Raw genomic sequence first — 16,326 nt, 5'->3', positions numbered from 1 at the left:
TTTCTAGGCCATGTTCAGTCTGTGCATGGTGGAGAGTGAGGCAGAGGACATTGTCCTCCAGGGAGTCACCAGTGAGGGTCTGAAGCAGTCTCTGGACTTCGCCTACACCGGACAGGTGAATCTCCTTCCCAGAAGATACAGCCGGGTATATTTGGACAGACTGTTCTACGGTGTCTGAAGATCAGTGGTGATGATTCAGCGGGTTGTCATACCTGAGCTGAAAATGGCAGGTGGGAGTGTGTGGGTTAGGTATCCTGGATATTTGTTGGGTTTGCACAGACACGGGCCGGCTTGTTGGGCTCATGCAGACACGGAAAGGTGTGTCACTAGTGCAGGTTCCTCTCCTCAGGTCCTGCTGGAGCCAGGTGTGATCCAAGATGTTCTCTCAGCAGGAAGTCACCTCCAGCTGCTGGAGCTGCTCAATCTCTGCTCTCATTACCTCATCCAGGTGGGACGTTGGATCCTCCTACCAGCAGGTGGCGCTCTGTCCGAGTGCTGCAGGGTGATAGTGAGACCTTCCCAGCTGTCACATGAGGACCTGTCCACTGCTGCAGTGTTTAGGACATGCTGTTGAAGCAGATGTGAAACGCTAAACAAAAACGAAATTCAGCAGCTTTTGGGATGGTACCTGCTTGTAAAATCATCTGGCAACAGTCATGTGACTAGTGTGGTTTTACGAGTCATTTCTGTTTTAAGGAGAATGCTGAGGAGGAATATTATTACCAATTTTTTTTTTTACTATGTGTTCAACTTGTTTGAACTGCAGGCAAAACACAACTGTTAAAATTAGAACATAGTTGAGTTAATTGTGTTCACCACAATTACTTTCAGTAAAACAGTTACAATACAGCTGCTTGTTTGTAACTACTAAATACAGGTGAATACCAACCAGGCACAGTATGTAGTAGTAGGTGTAATGTGAAATGGAATGAATATAGGTGAAGGATATAACAAAAATGTACACTCTGAGACATTCGTTGTATTTAGGAAGGAATTCCCGAATCTCCACTGACGGAGCGTTTACCCTTGTTCTTGTGACGGTGCTTGTCTGTCACCCAGGAACTGAACACCTTGAACTACCTGGAGATGTACCGACTGGCCGACCTGTTCCACCTTCCGGCCCTGGAGCGAGCCGTCGTCAGCTTCCTGGTGGAACACCTGTCTGAGCTGCAACACTCCAACCAGGAGGAGGTGCTCAAGCTCCCCTACAGCTTGCTAAAGGAGGTGCTGAAGAGCGACCAGCTCACGTCCCTCAATGAGGAGCAGATCTGGCTGGTAGGGGCCGTTCTAAGCAGATGCTGCCCACCGCTAGGGGGCGCTGCAGTAGACAGGGGTAGGAGGTCCTCCTCTGTTTTTTTTCACCCTTCTTGTAGCTGGTGATGCGGTGGTTGGAGCAGGACCACAGGTACCGCTATGCAGATGACCTGCTGCAGCATGTCCGCTACAGCCTGATGGAGACGTCGACGTTGCATCGCCTGGCGCACTGCCACCCGCTGGTGCAGGCCAGCAGCGCGCTGTCGGCGCTGGTGGGCGAGGCGCTGGAATACCAGCGTGCCACCTTCGCCCAGCCGCTGCGGCAGACGGCACGCACTCGGCCCCGGTTCCGCTCGCACACGCTGTATGTAGCCGGCGGGCGGAAGCGTGAGGTGAGCCGGGTCCGTGAGCTGCGCTTCTTCAACCCCGCCGAGCAGGAGCACGCGCACCTGGCCGGTGCCTCCAACTGGGGCGAGCTGGCGCCCATGGTGACGGGCCGGAGCCACCACTGCATGGCGCTCATGGGCCACTTCCTGTTCGTGGTGGGCGGCGAGGCAGAGCATACTACTGGCCGGACGTGTGCCGTGCGCACAGCCTGCCGCTACGACCCGCGCCGTGATGCCTGGGTGGACATCGCCCCGATGAAGGCGTGCCGCGAGCACTTTGTTCTGGCATCGCTGGGCCACTTCCTGTACGCAGCCGGCGGCCGCAACGAGCTCGGGCAGGTCCTGCCCACGGTGGAGCGCTACTGCCCTAAGAAGAACAAGTGGACCTTCGTGCAGGCGTTTGACCGCTCGCTGTCCTGCCACGCTGGCTGTGTCGCTGACGGGCTGCTTTGGGTTTCAGGTACTGGTGCAGTTAGGGCACAGATACCCTGGTAGATTCAGGGATGTCGCTAGAGATTTTGGGCCCCATGAAAGCAGAATATCATATGGCGCTTTTCCACTGGCATACAGGAACTGACTCGTACCCGAGCCGTACTGTAAAGACACACTACGTACAGCACGGTTCCAGCTGGCTTCAGTATTCCACTGCAGAAGGGTTCGGCTCGGTAAAGGCGTTGCCGGGTCTGGAGAGCGACCGTGACGTTTACTTACTATTCAGATGGTGTACATCATGATTACTTAATTTTCTGTGAGAATCAGCATGTTATGGGAGCAAGAAATGCTAGCAGAATTAGCATTCGCTTGCATAAATTTGCATTAAGAAAGCATTCCATTCAGCTGTTCTATAGTACTTTTTTAAGTAGAAAGTTGGAAATTTTCAGGTTTTGAGTTATCAAGAATGCATCAATACATCGTGATGTGCAATACTACTAATAAAGAGTAATATGTAGAATATAGCCTTTTGCCTTCAGAAAATCGCATGCGCAGAACACTGGTATCTCTGGGCATTTCGACCAATCAGATGATGGTGATGCAACCAGCTCGGGTTGGTCACGCTTTCCGCCCTGCAAGTAAGCAGGACCATGTCAGATGTACAGCAATGTCGCTGTATGGCTCGGATACGGCTCGGTTCTCTGTGCCAGTGGAAACGTACCAGTATTAAGTCCCCAACCCAGACCAATGCCTTTATGTTCCAAATTTTAGAACAATTTTGGAATCGCACTAATCCCCCCCCCCCCCCCCTTCATGGCACCCCTAGGTGTGGGGGGGAGGTACCAGATTTCTAACTACACCCCTACGGGGTAACGTTCACAATTCAAAACACTAACAAACATTAGATTATGCAGAACCTGTCATACACTTACACTCATACCTGTCTCTCTAAACATTCAAGCTGCTGTTTGTGTTACCAGGTGCTTTGGGGCCCTGGGTGGGGGGGGGGGCTCATCACTGATGATGCTGTCTTCTTCCAGGTGGGGTCACAAACACCGCCCAGTACCAAAACAGACTTCTGGCGTATGACCCAGTGCAGGTATGCGACGGACCCGCACACCCTGAACAAATCAAACATACACGCTCCCTAAATTTTAGGGGAGGCTGTACTGCCCCACAGAGGCAAACCACAGTACATTACTCTGCCATCAAAACTCTCATGTTCAGCCCCCCCATTTCACACTGTCCCATGTTATACACTTTGCGTCCTGTGAAAACCCTTCCCCCATAACTGGCTGCCTGTATGTCACACTGCGGTCCTGGGGGAATGTCATTTCCTGTCACTGTATATCTGTATATGGATGGTGTTATGGTAAAGCCCACTTCACTTGACTGGACTTGCCTTGCTGCCCCCCCCTCCACGGGACAGGACCACTGGCTGGCTCACTGCCCCATGCTCCAGAGGAGGGTATACCACGTTATGGCCACTGTGCGGCGCCACCTCTACGTGCTGGGCGGGAACGACCTGGACTTCAACAACGACCGGGTCCTGGTGCGCCACATCGACTCGTACGCAGTGGACGCTGACCAGTGGAGTCGCTGCACCTTCAGCCTGCTGACAGGTTAGCACCCCCCCGTCGAGCCCCATGGACCCCCCCCTAGGAGATATATGGCGGTAACTCAGCCTGTCCACTGCAGGGCAGAACGAGGCCGGGGTGGCCGTTCACGATGACAGGATTTATGTGGTGGGCGGGTACTCCATCTGGACCAATGAGCCCTTGTCTTGCATCCAGGTGACCGTACTTGCATTCAGTCCTACTTTAATAAGGATTCTAACTTTAGCATAGGGCCACCTGCTAAACAATGCATCCTACTGGCCTTCAGGTCCTCGATGTCAGCGCGGAGGGGAAGGAGGAGGTCTTCTACGGCCCTACGCTCCCGTTTGCGTCCAACGGCATCGCGGGGTGCTTCCTGCCAGCACCTCACTTTGCCTGCCCCAACTTACAGACGCTGCAGGTGCCACACCATCGGATGGGAGCTCTGTAACACACACACACAGACACACACACGCACACACACACACTTCCTTGCAGCCCTCCCATTCCTTAAATACATTCACACGGAAATTAAACTGGTGTCTGTAGACTGGAAGCCATAACATCGTTGAGGATGAAACATTGCAGGCACAGGTGACCTTCACACATGCAGTCCTCCAGGGATGGCAAAGATCGCCGCAAAAAGAGCAATGGAACGGAACATGTCGAAGGTGGAGATCACCTTTGAGACCTTGGTTCTTCCTCAGTCAGCTAATCTCACATCCAGCAACACCAGGCACCTCCAAAAAGAAAACCACTGTCCCATTGCAGTGGGTCGCGTCACCTGAGGTCATCAGCTCTGCTCCTCCTGGGCTTCCTAAAAACCCCTGCACTCCAGACTGCTGGTAGTCCTCCAGAGCAGTAGGTGGCGTCCTCATCTGGTTCACAGACCTTTGCTGGAGGTCAGCATGTGCTGACTGACTTGGTGCTGTAGCCTAATACTAACTCTTTTGTATGCCACCGACAGTGATCAGTCGCCCAGCTTTCCAGATCTACATCACAGCTTTAGAACATAATTGGTTTAACAAGGTCAAAATTCTCTGGCCTACTGGCCTTCAGACTGATGACAGGGCATGCACCATGTAGCAAGACACACTGTAATCTATACACTTCCCCTGGACACACACTATGTGTGTGTGTGAGCCTCAACCTTCCACCTGATCTGGTGTGTATTGCTCCTACAGCTTGTGGAAATCATGAAAGTGTATTATAAAAATCCTAATTGAAACATTGTTTTATGTGCAGAAACAGCTGCAGTTTTTGTGAATGACTGGTGACAACTCAGCATAAAAATTTGGTAAAAGCATCACCTGTCTGAGTGTTATATTCTGGCCCACCTTGAAAACAAAGTTCTGGGTATTCAGCTGGACCTTTGCTGATCACTCACATTGAACCCAAACCCACACAAGTTCTCTTTCATAGTCACAGTGCTGAGAATGGGCTGATCGAACAACAGGCACCATTTTTGAAATTTATTACAAAGAAAGTACTGTTTCTCTATGTACAATGTATACATGATCGGAATCTGGCAGACGACGGGGAGGCATGAAACACCCAGCGTCAGTCGCGGTCCAAGCTGGCCATCTCGGCGATCCCACGCTCTCCCAGGCTAGACAACAGCTTCTTGTAGGTGTTCCTGGAAACGGGATAAGGGTCACGCTGCTTTTCAGAGAGCTCACCGGGAAATTCCGCCATTTAAAGATAAAGTCTGATTTATTAAAAACGCATCGTGCCGAGGGAGTTGGGACGGGCAGCTCGCGCCCACGATCCTGTTTGAGTCACGAAGTCGGTAACAAACAGACCCGAGGGCTGCATTACACAGAGTGTACAGGCTTAGGGAGGTTTGTGGACCACAAAATTGTAGCTCACTCACGCACAGGGTACATTGCCACAGTAAATTTACACTGTACGTCTAACCAAAAAAGGTGAAAAGCGGTTCACATTTTCCAGGGGCTGATGAGAAAATTCACCGGGGCAGGGTTATGACCTACTTATCAAAGGGTGGATGTTAGTTTGCATCCTTAGTTTGCAATGCTGACTGCCCTTTTTATATGAACGCGGACGGCTCCATTAAGACATCCCGAGTGGTTTTAATCGAGGTGATAACCACCATCGTAGTTCCATTTAACGCAGATTGTGATAGTTAACACAGCTCTATTGAGTCGACTAGGGCATATAAAACTTGCTTCATAGTACATGTCACTGATCTGATAAACACACTCATGTAGTTCTGGCTTCTGGACACTAGGTGGCTTCTCTGTGGTTTGGGTCAGCCTCACGGACAGTCTGATTTGTGGTCGCCCCCCCTCCCGTTCCGGCGTCTCAGCGAAGCCCACCTCAGCGTGGCATTCCTGCCCAGGCCTCGCTTGTGCTCCGTGCTCCTCAGCCGTAGCGTCAGGACGGGGATGAGAGTCTCCACGGCAACCCGGTCCAGGAGCGCCACCAGCTCCAAGACACCGTACACCTGCTGATCGTACGTGTCCACGTTCTCCTCCACGAAGGACCTAAACCGCAAACATCACTCATCAGGAAGGCCAGCAAACATACACACAGAGGTCAGCCAGGGATCCGCGCTGATGTCACTCACTTCAAAACAGCGGAGACTTGGTCACATGACCCATCTGGTGTATCAGACGCGTGCAACTCAAACAGCAGCTGCAGTACGTCGGTGCTTAGCTTCCTGACTGAAAGAACAGAACAGGGACCTCTTTCAAAAAGCAGAATTTCCTGCCTAGCTGGAAAGATTTAAGGTAGTCTGGGCTAAATAGACTTTATCTTCATTCACTTACATTTAGCCCCAGACTACCTTAAATCCAACAAGTTATCCAGCTAAGCACAACAACCTGCTTCTTGAAATAGGCCCCAGGATAGAATGGAGCCCACTCCACAGCAGGCATTGTGTTTACAGATTACAGGCCTTAAATCCACCTTAAACAGAGCCGGCCCTAATACGAAGGCCAAGCTGGGGAAGGGGGGCTCACCCTGCGACTCGCTGACCAGCAGGAGGCAGTGGAGGACAGCCGGCAGGGGTAGGGCGAGCAGAGGGCGTTCGAGGTGCCTGGTCCGCTTCAGCATCTCGAAGAGGAAGGCCAGCATCATTGCCAGCTTACTGTAGGAGGCCGGACCTCTACACTGCACTATGTGATTACTGTCAACACAGGACATGTTTGCTATTAAACAGAAACCTCACGCTTCATAAACACATGGACTAGTTAGCAAAGGCGGCGCGTCTTACCTGAGCACCTGCAGCACAGTCTGGCTCAGCACTGCCCCCTTGTGGCCAGGAGGAGCGTCACGTACAGCGAGTAAGATGGGGTGTTCGGCCAGGGCTGCCGCCGCAGGCGTGGCTGGGAAAAAGCGTTCCAGGTAGTGGGCGATAACGCTGCGAAGCTGCTGTCTCAGGTAGGCCCCCTGTGTCTGGGACGTACCGGCTGCCTCGGAGAGGCCCTGTGGGAAATAGGGCGGAGTATAGAAAAAGTGGGTGGGGCTGTGATGTGGGCAGGGCCTGTGCGTAACATGGGGGCGAGGCCCACCTGCAGGTATAGAGGCAGGCTGTCCCTGACGGCGCTCAGCATGGCTGCTGGCAGGTTCTTGTCCTGCTGGAAAAGCGCGTGAGGAAGTAGAAGCACATCCACGATACGGAAGAGCAGCTGCTGGGCCTTAGAGGTGGCCAGCAGGGGGCTCCACTGCTTCACCAGGCACCCTGATGGGAACAAACAGGTAAGACTGATACCCCATTCACACTAAAGGTGCTGATGTCATGAAGCTGCCCCAGGGTGCGGGTACGTACCCACGGTGCGGTACGCCAGCTGAAGACCCTCTGGTGGGCTCCGATTGGCCAGGTAGGGCTTCACGTGCTTGAGGACGTCCCCGATGTAGTCTAAGGCACGCGTGACCAGGTGAGAGCGCTCAGCCAAATTCTGCAGCCGGCGGTAAGCCCCGCCCACCACCTATCAGAAGAAGGTGTCTGATTGGCTGACATCGGGATGGAGCATGTGTGTGTGTGGACTGTGGGGGGGGGTGTGTGTACCTTGATAAAAACCGCCACAGCTGCTCCAGGCTCCTGTCGGGCTGAAGGCTGCACCTCCACCGCCTCCTGCAGGAGTGACTCCACCTCCGGCAGCCGGAACACCAGCCTAGTGAGCTCATTCAGCTGGTCTCTCAGCATCTTGTCTGGAACACCAGCCAGTGACCAGGTGAGCAGGCTAAACTTAACCGGGCCACGACGGCTGTGCAACCAAGGTAACAGGACGCCACGCTGAGAGCCGTGTACCTGCTCTGCTCTCGGACCCGTCGACGCCCTTGTGGACGTGCTGCTGTAGAACACACCGGATCCAGGCCCGGATGCACAGGGCCTGAGCAGAACCAGACGCAGCGGTCATTGAGGACACCAAGGTGCTGTGAAGGGAGGAAAACAGACACCGCATTCAGAACGTCGCCCCCGTACAATGTTCCGCTCACCTGTCCATCAAACCCCACCTGTCATGGAGAAGGTGGGTGAGATAACGAGTCACCACTAGGGGGTGCAACATCTCATCCCAGGCAAAGGTGGTCATCATGGACAGGGCAGGCTGGGGCTGCAGGTCTTGGGGGGCAGAACTGGGCAGGTCCAGAGCCAGCAGGCAGAATCCTGGGGAATCCACAAGGGGCAGAGGGGGATCCCTTAAGATAAACAATTTGAAGGGGATCATTGAACGTCCTCCAAACATTCTAACTTAGGTTGTGGTTCAAGGGTACAGCTGAAGGCGAACCAGTGAAATCTGAGTGTGATATCAGGGACGGTGGGGGGTGGCGGGGGGGTGAGTGTGCTTCATTCCTGCCGACCTGCAGCACAGTCAGCCAGCTGCGCAGGAGGAGTCTGGGACAGTCGCAGGTTGCGCAGGAAGGGGAAGAAGTTGGCCCAGAGGGCAGCTGCCACAGCCAGGTGGCACTCTTTGGCCACACTGGGGGGAGGGGCCTGAGCGGAGTGCTGCTGGACCCGCCTAGGAAAGACACGCAGAGTGAGAGGTCATGCACATAGCCACACCCACAGCCCCATCCTCCCCCACCACCACCCGGCAACAGCCAGGCTTTTGGCAGCCCCCTCATGGTCGCCCCCTAAGGATGGGACAAGTTTACAGCACCTTTCAGATACTGTCAGACTGAAAACCTCAGAACACACACACACACACACACACACACACACACACACACACACACACACACAGCAGGTACCAGACCATATGCAGAAGTTGAGACCAAACAGGCCACCAGAGGCGGTTGTGTTAAACGCGAGCTTTAAGGAGCCTGTTCATTGGCCGACCCTGTGAGCCAATCAGCCGTCAGTCACCACCTGTGTCTCGCACGACAGCGATACCCGAGATCAGACGGGAGAGCCCCCACTGGCGGCATGGTCACGATGAATCCGACGGCACATATTAAATGGAGGCAGCCACCAGATAACGGCTAGACCCCCCCGGCCCCTTCCAGCTGTGCCTTAATGTCTCTGGCGTCTGCCCACTCGGTCGCCTGTAATCAGGGCGGCGTCGTAATTACGCCCCCACCACCACACGGGGAACACACTAATGATGGAAACGAGCCGTGTGCGCGGAATCAGAATGACGTGTCGGAAAACGCCATGGGCGGCCACCGGGGGGCAGACTCTGCCCACGAGTCCCTGGACGCGACTAAGTCGTGAGGTAGGACCCCCCAAGGATGAGGTTCTTAGTCGTTATATTATTTTCAACTTTAATCCAGATTAGTTTTAATCTTAGTGATTAGTGTGGTTTTGTTTGCTTTACTTAGCTTCTTTTTAGATATATACAAACTAAACAAACTAAAATAGATATCTAAGATTTAGCAATTTTACGTCTAGAGATAGACTGAAAGTTGTGGCGCTACGTTATGTGTGTGATCTTTAGAAAATCGTACATGAATGCACAGTGCGCATCATAAGCTAATGTCCCGAAAATGGGCAAAACTCATTCCAGATATTATTAAAGGTAATTAAAAGATAAACAAGTCATTATTTTGGCTAAATAGTATCAAAAAAGGTACCGGAAAGTATCGTTTGTTTTATTCGTTAGTTCTATAGTTCCCTCTTAGTTGTAGTGTTTTATCTTACTTTAGCATCTTATGCTAAGTTCACAGTAGCCCTGGCACGTCCTCACCGTAGCTGGGCCAGTGCGGCCTGCAGGAAGCCGAGGGCTGAGCCCAGCTCCGACTGGCGGCACGCAGGCAGGAGGAGGCCGAAGCCCTGGTTGAGGAGCCGCTCCTCGGACAGGTGGAGGTGGCGGCCGCTCTCCATCACCTCCTGCACGCCCTCCATGTAGCTTCCCAGCAGCGGCCAGAGCGCCAGCTTACGCGCCGCCTCCGTGGTCTTCAGGTAAAAGTCGCGGGCGGCCTGTGCGAAGGCCCCGCCCACCCGCTCGGCCAGCGCCGCCACGTCCAGCCCGCGCTCCTGGAAGAGCAGCACGAAGGCCAGCTGGCCCCTCCACAGCAGCGCCTGCTGGGCGATGGACAGCGAGCTGGAGGGCCGCAGCTCCAGCAGCTCGCCGGCGCGGCCGCACGCGTCTTCCAGCTCCGCCTGTCGGCCCAACACCAGGAAGAGCAACAGGAAGTGCATCAGCCCCCTCTCCGACAGCTCCATCATGCGCCGCTGGTGGAACTTGGAGTATATCCTGTGGTGGGCACAAAACAAACAAACTACTGGTTGGGAATCCAGGAAGGAACAACTCCCTGAAAACACAAATATCTCGAATGAGCTGACACTCATGGGGGGATGCCACTAAGCTCAGCCAATGAGCACTGCTTCAGCCACAGAGCTCAGCCAATGAGAAGACCCCCAGCCACAGAAGTAAGCCAATAGGAGGAGCCACAGATATAGATACCCTAGGGTCCCATCCTCACCTTCCCTTTATCTGCCTCCAGGGGGCGCCGTCACCGGTGCCCTTGGACAGGTACACAGCTAGGATTCGCAGGAACATGTGGAAGGAGTTGGAGGAGCGATAGAGCTGGACGTGGCTGGCGGAGCGAAGCTGGGCGGGGTCGGGGGGCCCTGACGCGCAGCAGCTGCGGGCGAGTTCCAGCAGGGAGAGGGGCGTCCGGCTCACGCTACCCAGCCCGGACACGCCCAGCCAGGGCACCGTGAAGGCGCTGTTCTGGGGAGGAGGCAGGCGGGCAGTAGGAGGCGTGAACACAGCAGAGCTCCGCACAAGGGCGGCTCAGGGAGTTACACACCCCAGGCTTGGGGGGGGGGGGGATTACAGTGGTGCAGTATACCGCCATATTTCGAAACCTTAGCAACAAAATTCGCCATTTGGTAAAACATATTGTGGGGCACCTCCCCCCCCACTCAACAGATTTCAATAGGCAAGATTTCAAAATAGCGTAGCTTTTGAAAATACCGTTAAAATACTGTATATTGCAGTATAATGTATGAAAGGTATGACAGTATGAATATTATTAATAATAAATGCCATCCGCGCCCATCACGGCTCCTACCGCACAAGGCGGTACATTCACTGATTTGGAGATGCTTTTAACCAAAGTGGCTCACAGGCACATGGCAGACAGCAGCGTACCAGGTTCTTACTGAAGTGCTCCCATAGCGCAGTAACCACGGAAACGCTGGGCTCCCACAACAGACAGAGGCTGAGGCAGCAGTGAAGGACGAGCCGCAGCTGCTCCTCCTCCAGACCCTGGGGTTGCGAGGCAAAGGCGGGTCGTAAGGCGACAGACTGGTGGGGTGCGGGCCCTGTGGCGGAGCTCGCCGGTGGGGTGCGGGCCCTGTGGCGGAGCTCGCCGGTGGGGTGCGGGCCCTGTGGCGGAGCTCGCCGGGGGGGGGCCCACCTGAGAGCCGAGGCTGGACTTCAACAGCGCCGCCACGAAGCTCCAGTTCTCCTTCAGCTTCTGCAGGACGGCCGGAGGGGTTATCGCTGTGACCTGTAGGGGGTGCCAGTGGCCCCGCCCCCTCCGGGCCCTTCCTACCTCATCCTGGTGAGTCCCATTGCTGCACGTCTGCCCGAGTTCCGCCAGGTGAGTCAGCAGCCACCATGTGAACCCCAGCGGGTCCTTGCAGGGAGCGAGCCCGTCCACCAGCCTGTCCTGGGGCTCCCCCTTCAGGACGCTCCACAGCAGTTTGTTTAGGTAGCTCCAGAAGGACTGAGATTATTGGGGATATTTAGGAAAGGAAAGGAAATTATGGTTCATTTGGCATTTGGACCAATACGACCACAACTACGTATTCATATTTGAGACATACACTCACACGTACACAACTGAAAATGAAGTTTGGGGTCCAAGCACAGGGTCATCCACTTATCTGGCTTTGATCGAGGGCCTACCGGACATATTGCCAAAATCGGGGCTAGAACCAGCAACCTTCTGATCACACACAGAGACCTACTGAGCACACACTTCCCCCAGAAAAAACACACACACACACACACAGTCTCCCATTATAGCCCAGCTGTATCACTGTTACCCTCACACGTTGTGAAACACACCTGAGTGTGCAAGGTTCTACTCCGGTGGTCCAGCAGGTGTACGAGCAGCACCCACAGCTCCTTGGTACAGATGCAGTGGTAGGGGGGTATGGCCAAGGCTTCTGTGGGTCTTACCTGTGGTGTAATGGGGGAGGGGGTTAATTCCACCTCCCTAGACCTCCTGTCACTAATAGAACCACGGCACTTACCTTGCTGTACTGTGTCATGGCCAGACCAATCAGATCTAGCAGCAGGCTGGTCACCTGCTTTTCAAACAGACTGACGTTGGTGAAGTTCTCTCCAGTCAGGTCCACGAGCTGCTGCGCATACACCACCTGACCTGTAGGGCGGCGGCGTATATAGTGTTTTATCCCAGGATTAGCCCCGACTGCATAGCAGAGATGGTGTAGAGAGCCGACTTACCCATCATTCTCTCCTCCAAGAGGTGCAGGATCTCCAGCACAGACCAGTGGACATCCATGTGCAGGTGCAGGAGGTGCCAGGCCGGGGGCAGCCGAGTGCCCTGGTGCTGCATAGCCAGGCAGGCCTGAAGATTGGAGGGCAGGTTCTTGAGGCGGTCCACCAGCAGCGTGAGCCCAAAGAGCTGCTCCAGCAGCACCGAGGGGAGCTGGGCTTCCAGGGCCACGTAGGGGTGTGAGGCAGTGTCCTCCAGGTCCCGAGGAGGCAGCATGTACCTGGGGCATATGGGATGTGTTCATCTGGCTCCCAGGTACTGGCCACAATGCCCCGTGCCTTCATCTGAACTGTCAAATGTCATCGCTTATTCGCCTGCATTTTACATGAGACTCCACAAGGGGGCGATACTCTGATCTTATTAAGGTGCTCATGGAAACGAGCCCAGTTGGCAGGATGACCCCGCAGCTACATGCTCAGCAGCACAGATCCACCTAGTGGAGCATCTACGTGGAATTCTTTGGCCATAGTGAAGTGAAATGTCACGTGCACGTGCTGTGTGCTCACCATTAGATAATCTACAGTGCTGTGCAACAGTCTTAGGCAGTCAAAATAAATGTTTAAAGTTAATTTTACACAATTTAGCATTAGAATATGTGAAAATTTTAGAGTAATACAATAAGATCTAGGAAGAATTTCTTCTGTTCTACTAAAGTTACTGATGTCTTGTTGGATGGTTAGATGAACACCGCTTCAGTTCCCAAACCTCTCCTCACGGGCACCCCAGCCATTCCATGTATTTGTGAAATTTAATCAATTAATTAAATTAGCTTAAAAAGTCAATTAGATATTGATTAGCTATACATAGGTCTGCTAGTGGTCACGTTAAAAAAATACGTGTGTATTATATGGTTTGGGCAAATACAGGGGTGATTTTAGCAGAGGCTGGGAAATGACTAAGCTAATAGACTGTGATGCATAACATCAGTTTTACACCAATGAAGATCATTTAAACATCACTTTCTCTGGCTGCCTGAGACTTTCGCACAGTGTAGCACACCAAGGATATTCAATTATCTTCCCAGGTCCGAATTCCATCAGGCACAAAAAGCCAACTGTTCACACGGACCGGATTAAATTGTGTTTCTCCGACCAATTGAGTACTCCTGCCCTACACGGTGTTCATGATCTACTGAAAGACATGTCAATGTGATGTCACCACTGAAGCAGTCTATATGCAGATGGCCTCGTTTCACCTTGAGATGAAGACCCTGACGTACTGGAGGAATCGCACACAATGCTGACGGAGATGCTCAGCCTGGGAATGATGGCTGTACGCTTGTCCTGGAACACAGATCGGGTGAAGATCTCAGCCCACTGAGAACCTGTAACGCCTCAAAGGACACAACCATCAAAGAGACGAGGAACAGCTCTCGCTGAGACGGGGCCACGGGGGGAGGGGGGGCGGCGGGTTCCGAGGCTCCTTTACCGAAGTCGTGTGTGCCGGACAGCGCCAGGTTCTCCAGCCTGAGGAACGCCTGCCTGAAGAAACAGGTGGGAACTGCCAGTGAAGCACCACCCAGTGCAGCTAATTCAGCCCAAGATCGCTATGCAAGGAGCACTGCAGCTAGTCAAGCGATACTACAGCTGCAAATTACATACAAGGCTATATACGGCATCCAAGCCTAACACAGCCCCTACCTCACATTTACATTCATGCTGTATAATAACTACAGCACTAATAAAAGTTCCTAAACATTTATGAATGCATGTGTGTGAATGCGTACATACACACTCTGTAACTGACTCGCAGACAAAGGGAAAAAAATAGTCTGCAAGTAATTTTGTGTTATTATTTGTGTTTCCAACCAACCATCATACACAAAACCAGTCAAATGTTTTTGCATGAGATATTCTACATTTGCATGTTACTTGAAATTTACTAAAACTGCTCTCAATATTCTTTGCTAACAAATTTACAGTATGTTCACCATTTGAATACCTTTATTAGCAAGAAAATGTCATATCTTTGATTCATCAAAGTAACCTCTAGCAGTTATAACAGCAGAGAAAATTCCAGCCTAGAATTTGACTATGACATCACCACACAACCAGTTAATAGGATGTCAGACATGCACTGTTACATACTCGTTCCATGTTATAATGGAAACTTGTTTTACTTGACTTACATTTTCATTTACAATTGTTCACTAAACTTGCCAAGAAAAAAAAACCTGCAAATTATGAAATAAATGGAAAAGTGGTAAAAACCCTGTAGTGAGCAAAGGCTTTTGACTAGTAGTATATGTGCTAATTGTCCCTGAACCCTTAGATCAGGGGTACAATGCTAGCCACAGACTCTAAAGGTCAGTAAAATGTCTTTATCATCTAAGTAGCATATGTCCTAGGTGGATCCAGGTTAGAGACTAACAACCAGATGATGGCCAAGTCAGCATCAACACACAGATTTGCCCTCTAAGTCATCTCAGTGGTACTCGCAGTTACATTCTGGTCTGAATGTCAAACATCTGCAGTAAGGATGGGAGGGAACGACGTCCTTAATGGCCAAAAACCACAGGCCTACCTGAACAGGTTAAAAAGGAGTGTGGTGGACTCCACCATCGCAGTCTCGGTCACCCAGGAGAAGCCGAAAAGGTCCACCATGTCCGTCTCATAATCCGCGGGGGCAGGGTCCAGTTTCAGCAATAACCTTCGACATAAGCATAAGCAGACGTGTTCTTCTACGAACCAGACATTTAACCCAGACCTATCTGATGGTACTTACCTCTTCAAGGCTCCCTTGGCCACGTACCCATCGGGGGCTAATAGGCCTGATTCGTCCCTGACTGGCTGGGACAGACAGGAGAAGCAGGGCGGTGGAGCCAGCACCGAGTCACACTGGCTGTCCACCGCGAAGGGCGACACCGGCGGGGTGAGAGACGGGCTGAACTCCTCGTCCATCTCACGCAGGGAATTTCTTCAGTGAAGTAATTAAATCCTTCTTCTTTAAACAAGTTGTACCTAAATAAATATTTCCGATAATACTGAAATATGCAGCCCAAAAATTGACGGTGGCTATATTATTTACAAACTCGATATGCACTCTAAAGTAAAACAAAGCCGGTGGTATCTAACCATCATTATTAGGAATACGATTATATTACACAAATAACATACTATTAGAAACTGTAACATATATTAAGACTAAATATACTTAAATCGAACAAGGTAACACACTCTCCTAAAACTCCACTTCCGGCTTCTATGTCTGTTCGTTCTCCCGCCAAATGCGAATAGAAAGGAATACGCAAGGACTAGGCCACGCCCCACGTCATCCGCCTGCTCTGATTGGCCGAGACGCCTGGGGGGCAGGACGTAGAAAGAGTGCTTTAACAGCTGGTCTAAACAAACACCGGACACGTGTTAATAAGAGCACCGTGCTTTGTCGTGGGTCATGTACATTTTGGCTACATGGATAAAGTGTTTGCATTTCACTTAGTATGTTTCTTTCTGTTTAGGGAGACATTTTTGTATTCACCCGACCATACTTTGTAGGTTACGTCCTGCCAATGGGTTGATTCAGTCGTGAAAAAACGGTTTCGAGACAAAATGCGAAATTCGATTAGGCAAAATCACTTCTCCCTGTCGGGAATAACTGCAAGAAACGCGGTCTGAAATTATATTAAAATATTTTCCCCGAGTACACCCCGTCTTAATGATCACTATAGGACCTGCCAGCGAAAAAAAAAACAATCCTGGCAGCCTGTGTATTGTAGGTTA

At 52.1% G+C, this 16,326-nt stretch overlaps 2 protein-coding genes across 6 annotated transcripts in view; one reads left to right on the top strand and one right to left on the bottom strand.

Annotated features, from left to right (window-relative positions):
* klhl32 (kelch-like family member 32) overlaps positions 1-4,973 on the top strand; it is a 32,229-nt gene extending 27,256 nt beyond the window's left edge. For all 4 annotated transcript variants that reach the window (XM_023813033.2, XM_023813035.2, XM_023813036.2 and 1 more), the window contains 8 exons: positions 8-115; positions 350-448; positions 1,060-1,275; positions 1,374-2,100; positions 3,113-3,171; positions 3,502-3,694; positions 3,771-3,865; positions 3,957-4,973. In XM_023813033.2, the coding sequence (XP_023668801.2) occupies positions 8-115; positions 350-448; positions 1,060-1,275; positions 1,374-2,100; positions 3,113-3,171; positions 3,502-3,694; positions 3,771-3,865; positions 3,957-4,118 (1,659 nt within the window). In that variant the 3' untranslated portion in view covers positions 4,119-4,973. The remainder of the gene's footprint in view (positions 1-7; positions 116-349; positions 449-1,059; positions 1,276-1,373; positions 2,101-3,112; positions 3,172-3,501; positions 3,695-3,770; positions 3,866-3,956) is intronic.
* Positions 4,974-5,124: 151 nt separating this feature from the next.
* On the bottom strand, positions 5,125-15,828 carry mms22l (MMS22-like, DNA repair protein). 2 transcript variants are annotated; one of them, XM_023813022.2, is made up of 24 exons: positions 15,784-15,828; positions 15,332-15,567; positions 15,131-15,256; positions 14,036-14,088; positions 13,803-13,890; positions 12,556-12,827; positions 12,342-12,472; positions 12,154-12,267; positions 11,636-11,809; positions 11,498-11,557; positions 11,230-11,346; positions 10,556-10,806; positions 9,817-10,326; positions 8,492-8,649; positions 8,147-8,297; positions 7,941-8,065; positions 7,698-7,840; positions 7,458-7,617; positions 7,201-7,370; positions 6,903-7,114; positions 6,649-6,815; positions 6,255-6,351; positions 6,004-6,171; positions 5,125-5,303 (listed from the first exon to the last, which is right to left on the bottom strand). In XM_023813022.2, the coding sequence occupies exons 2-24, from the start codon at positions 15,505-15,507 to the stop codon at positions 5,228-5,230; spliced, it is 3,699 nt and encodes a 1,232-aa protein (XP_023668790.2). In that variant the 5' UTR covers positions 15,508-15,567; positions 15,784-15,828; the 3' UTR covers positions 5,125-5,227. The 2 variants fall into 2 exon arrangements, with proteins under 2 accessions (XP_023668790.2, XP_072572342.1); XM_072716241.1 differs by lacking the exons at positions 5,125-5,303; positions 6,004-6,171; positions 6,255-6,351 and adding an exon at positions 6,457-6,513 and having other exon boundaries at positions 15,332-15,822.
* Positions 15,829-16,326: the final 498 nt, after the last annotated feature.

This window comes from Paramormyrops kingsleyae, chromosome 9, assembly GCF_048594095.1.
Source record: "Paramormyrops kingsleyae isolate MSU_618 chromosome 9, PKINGS_0.4, whole genome shotgun sequence".
In the NCBI taxonomy this organism is placed as follows: domain Eukaryota; kingdom Metazoa; phylum Chordata; class Actinopteri; order Osteoglossiformes; family Mormyridae; genus Paramormyrops; species Paramormyrops kingsleyae.
Note: the sequence above shows the minus strand (reverse complement) of the source record. Positions and strands in the feature narration are given on the sequence as shown.

Excerpts from the sequence above, each read along its gene's own strand:
- mms22l (XM_023813022.2), bottom strand. The coding sequence starts at position 15,507 with ATGGACGAGGAGTTCAGCCCGTCTCTCACCCCGCCGGTGTCGCCCTTC. Across the intron at positions 12,268-12,341 it reads CCATGACACAGTACAGCAAG|GTAAGACCCACAGAAGCCTT; the intron begins GTAAGTGCCGTG and ends ATTACACCACAG. Across the intron at positions 5,304-6,003 it reads GGCAGGAATGCCACGCTGAG|GAACACCTACAAGAAGCTGT; the intron begins GTGGGCTTCGCT and ends TCCCGTTTCCAG.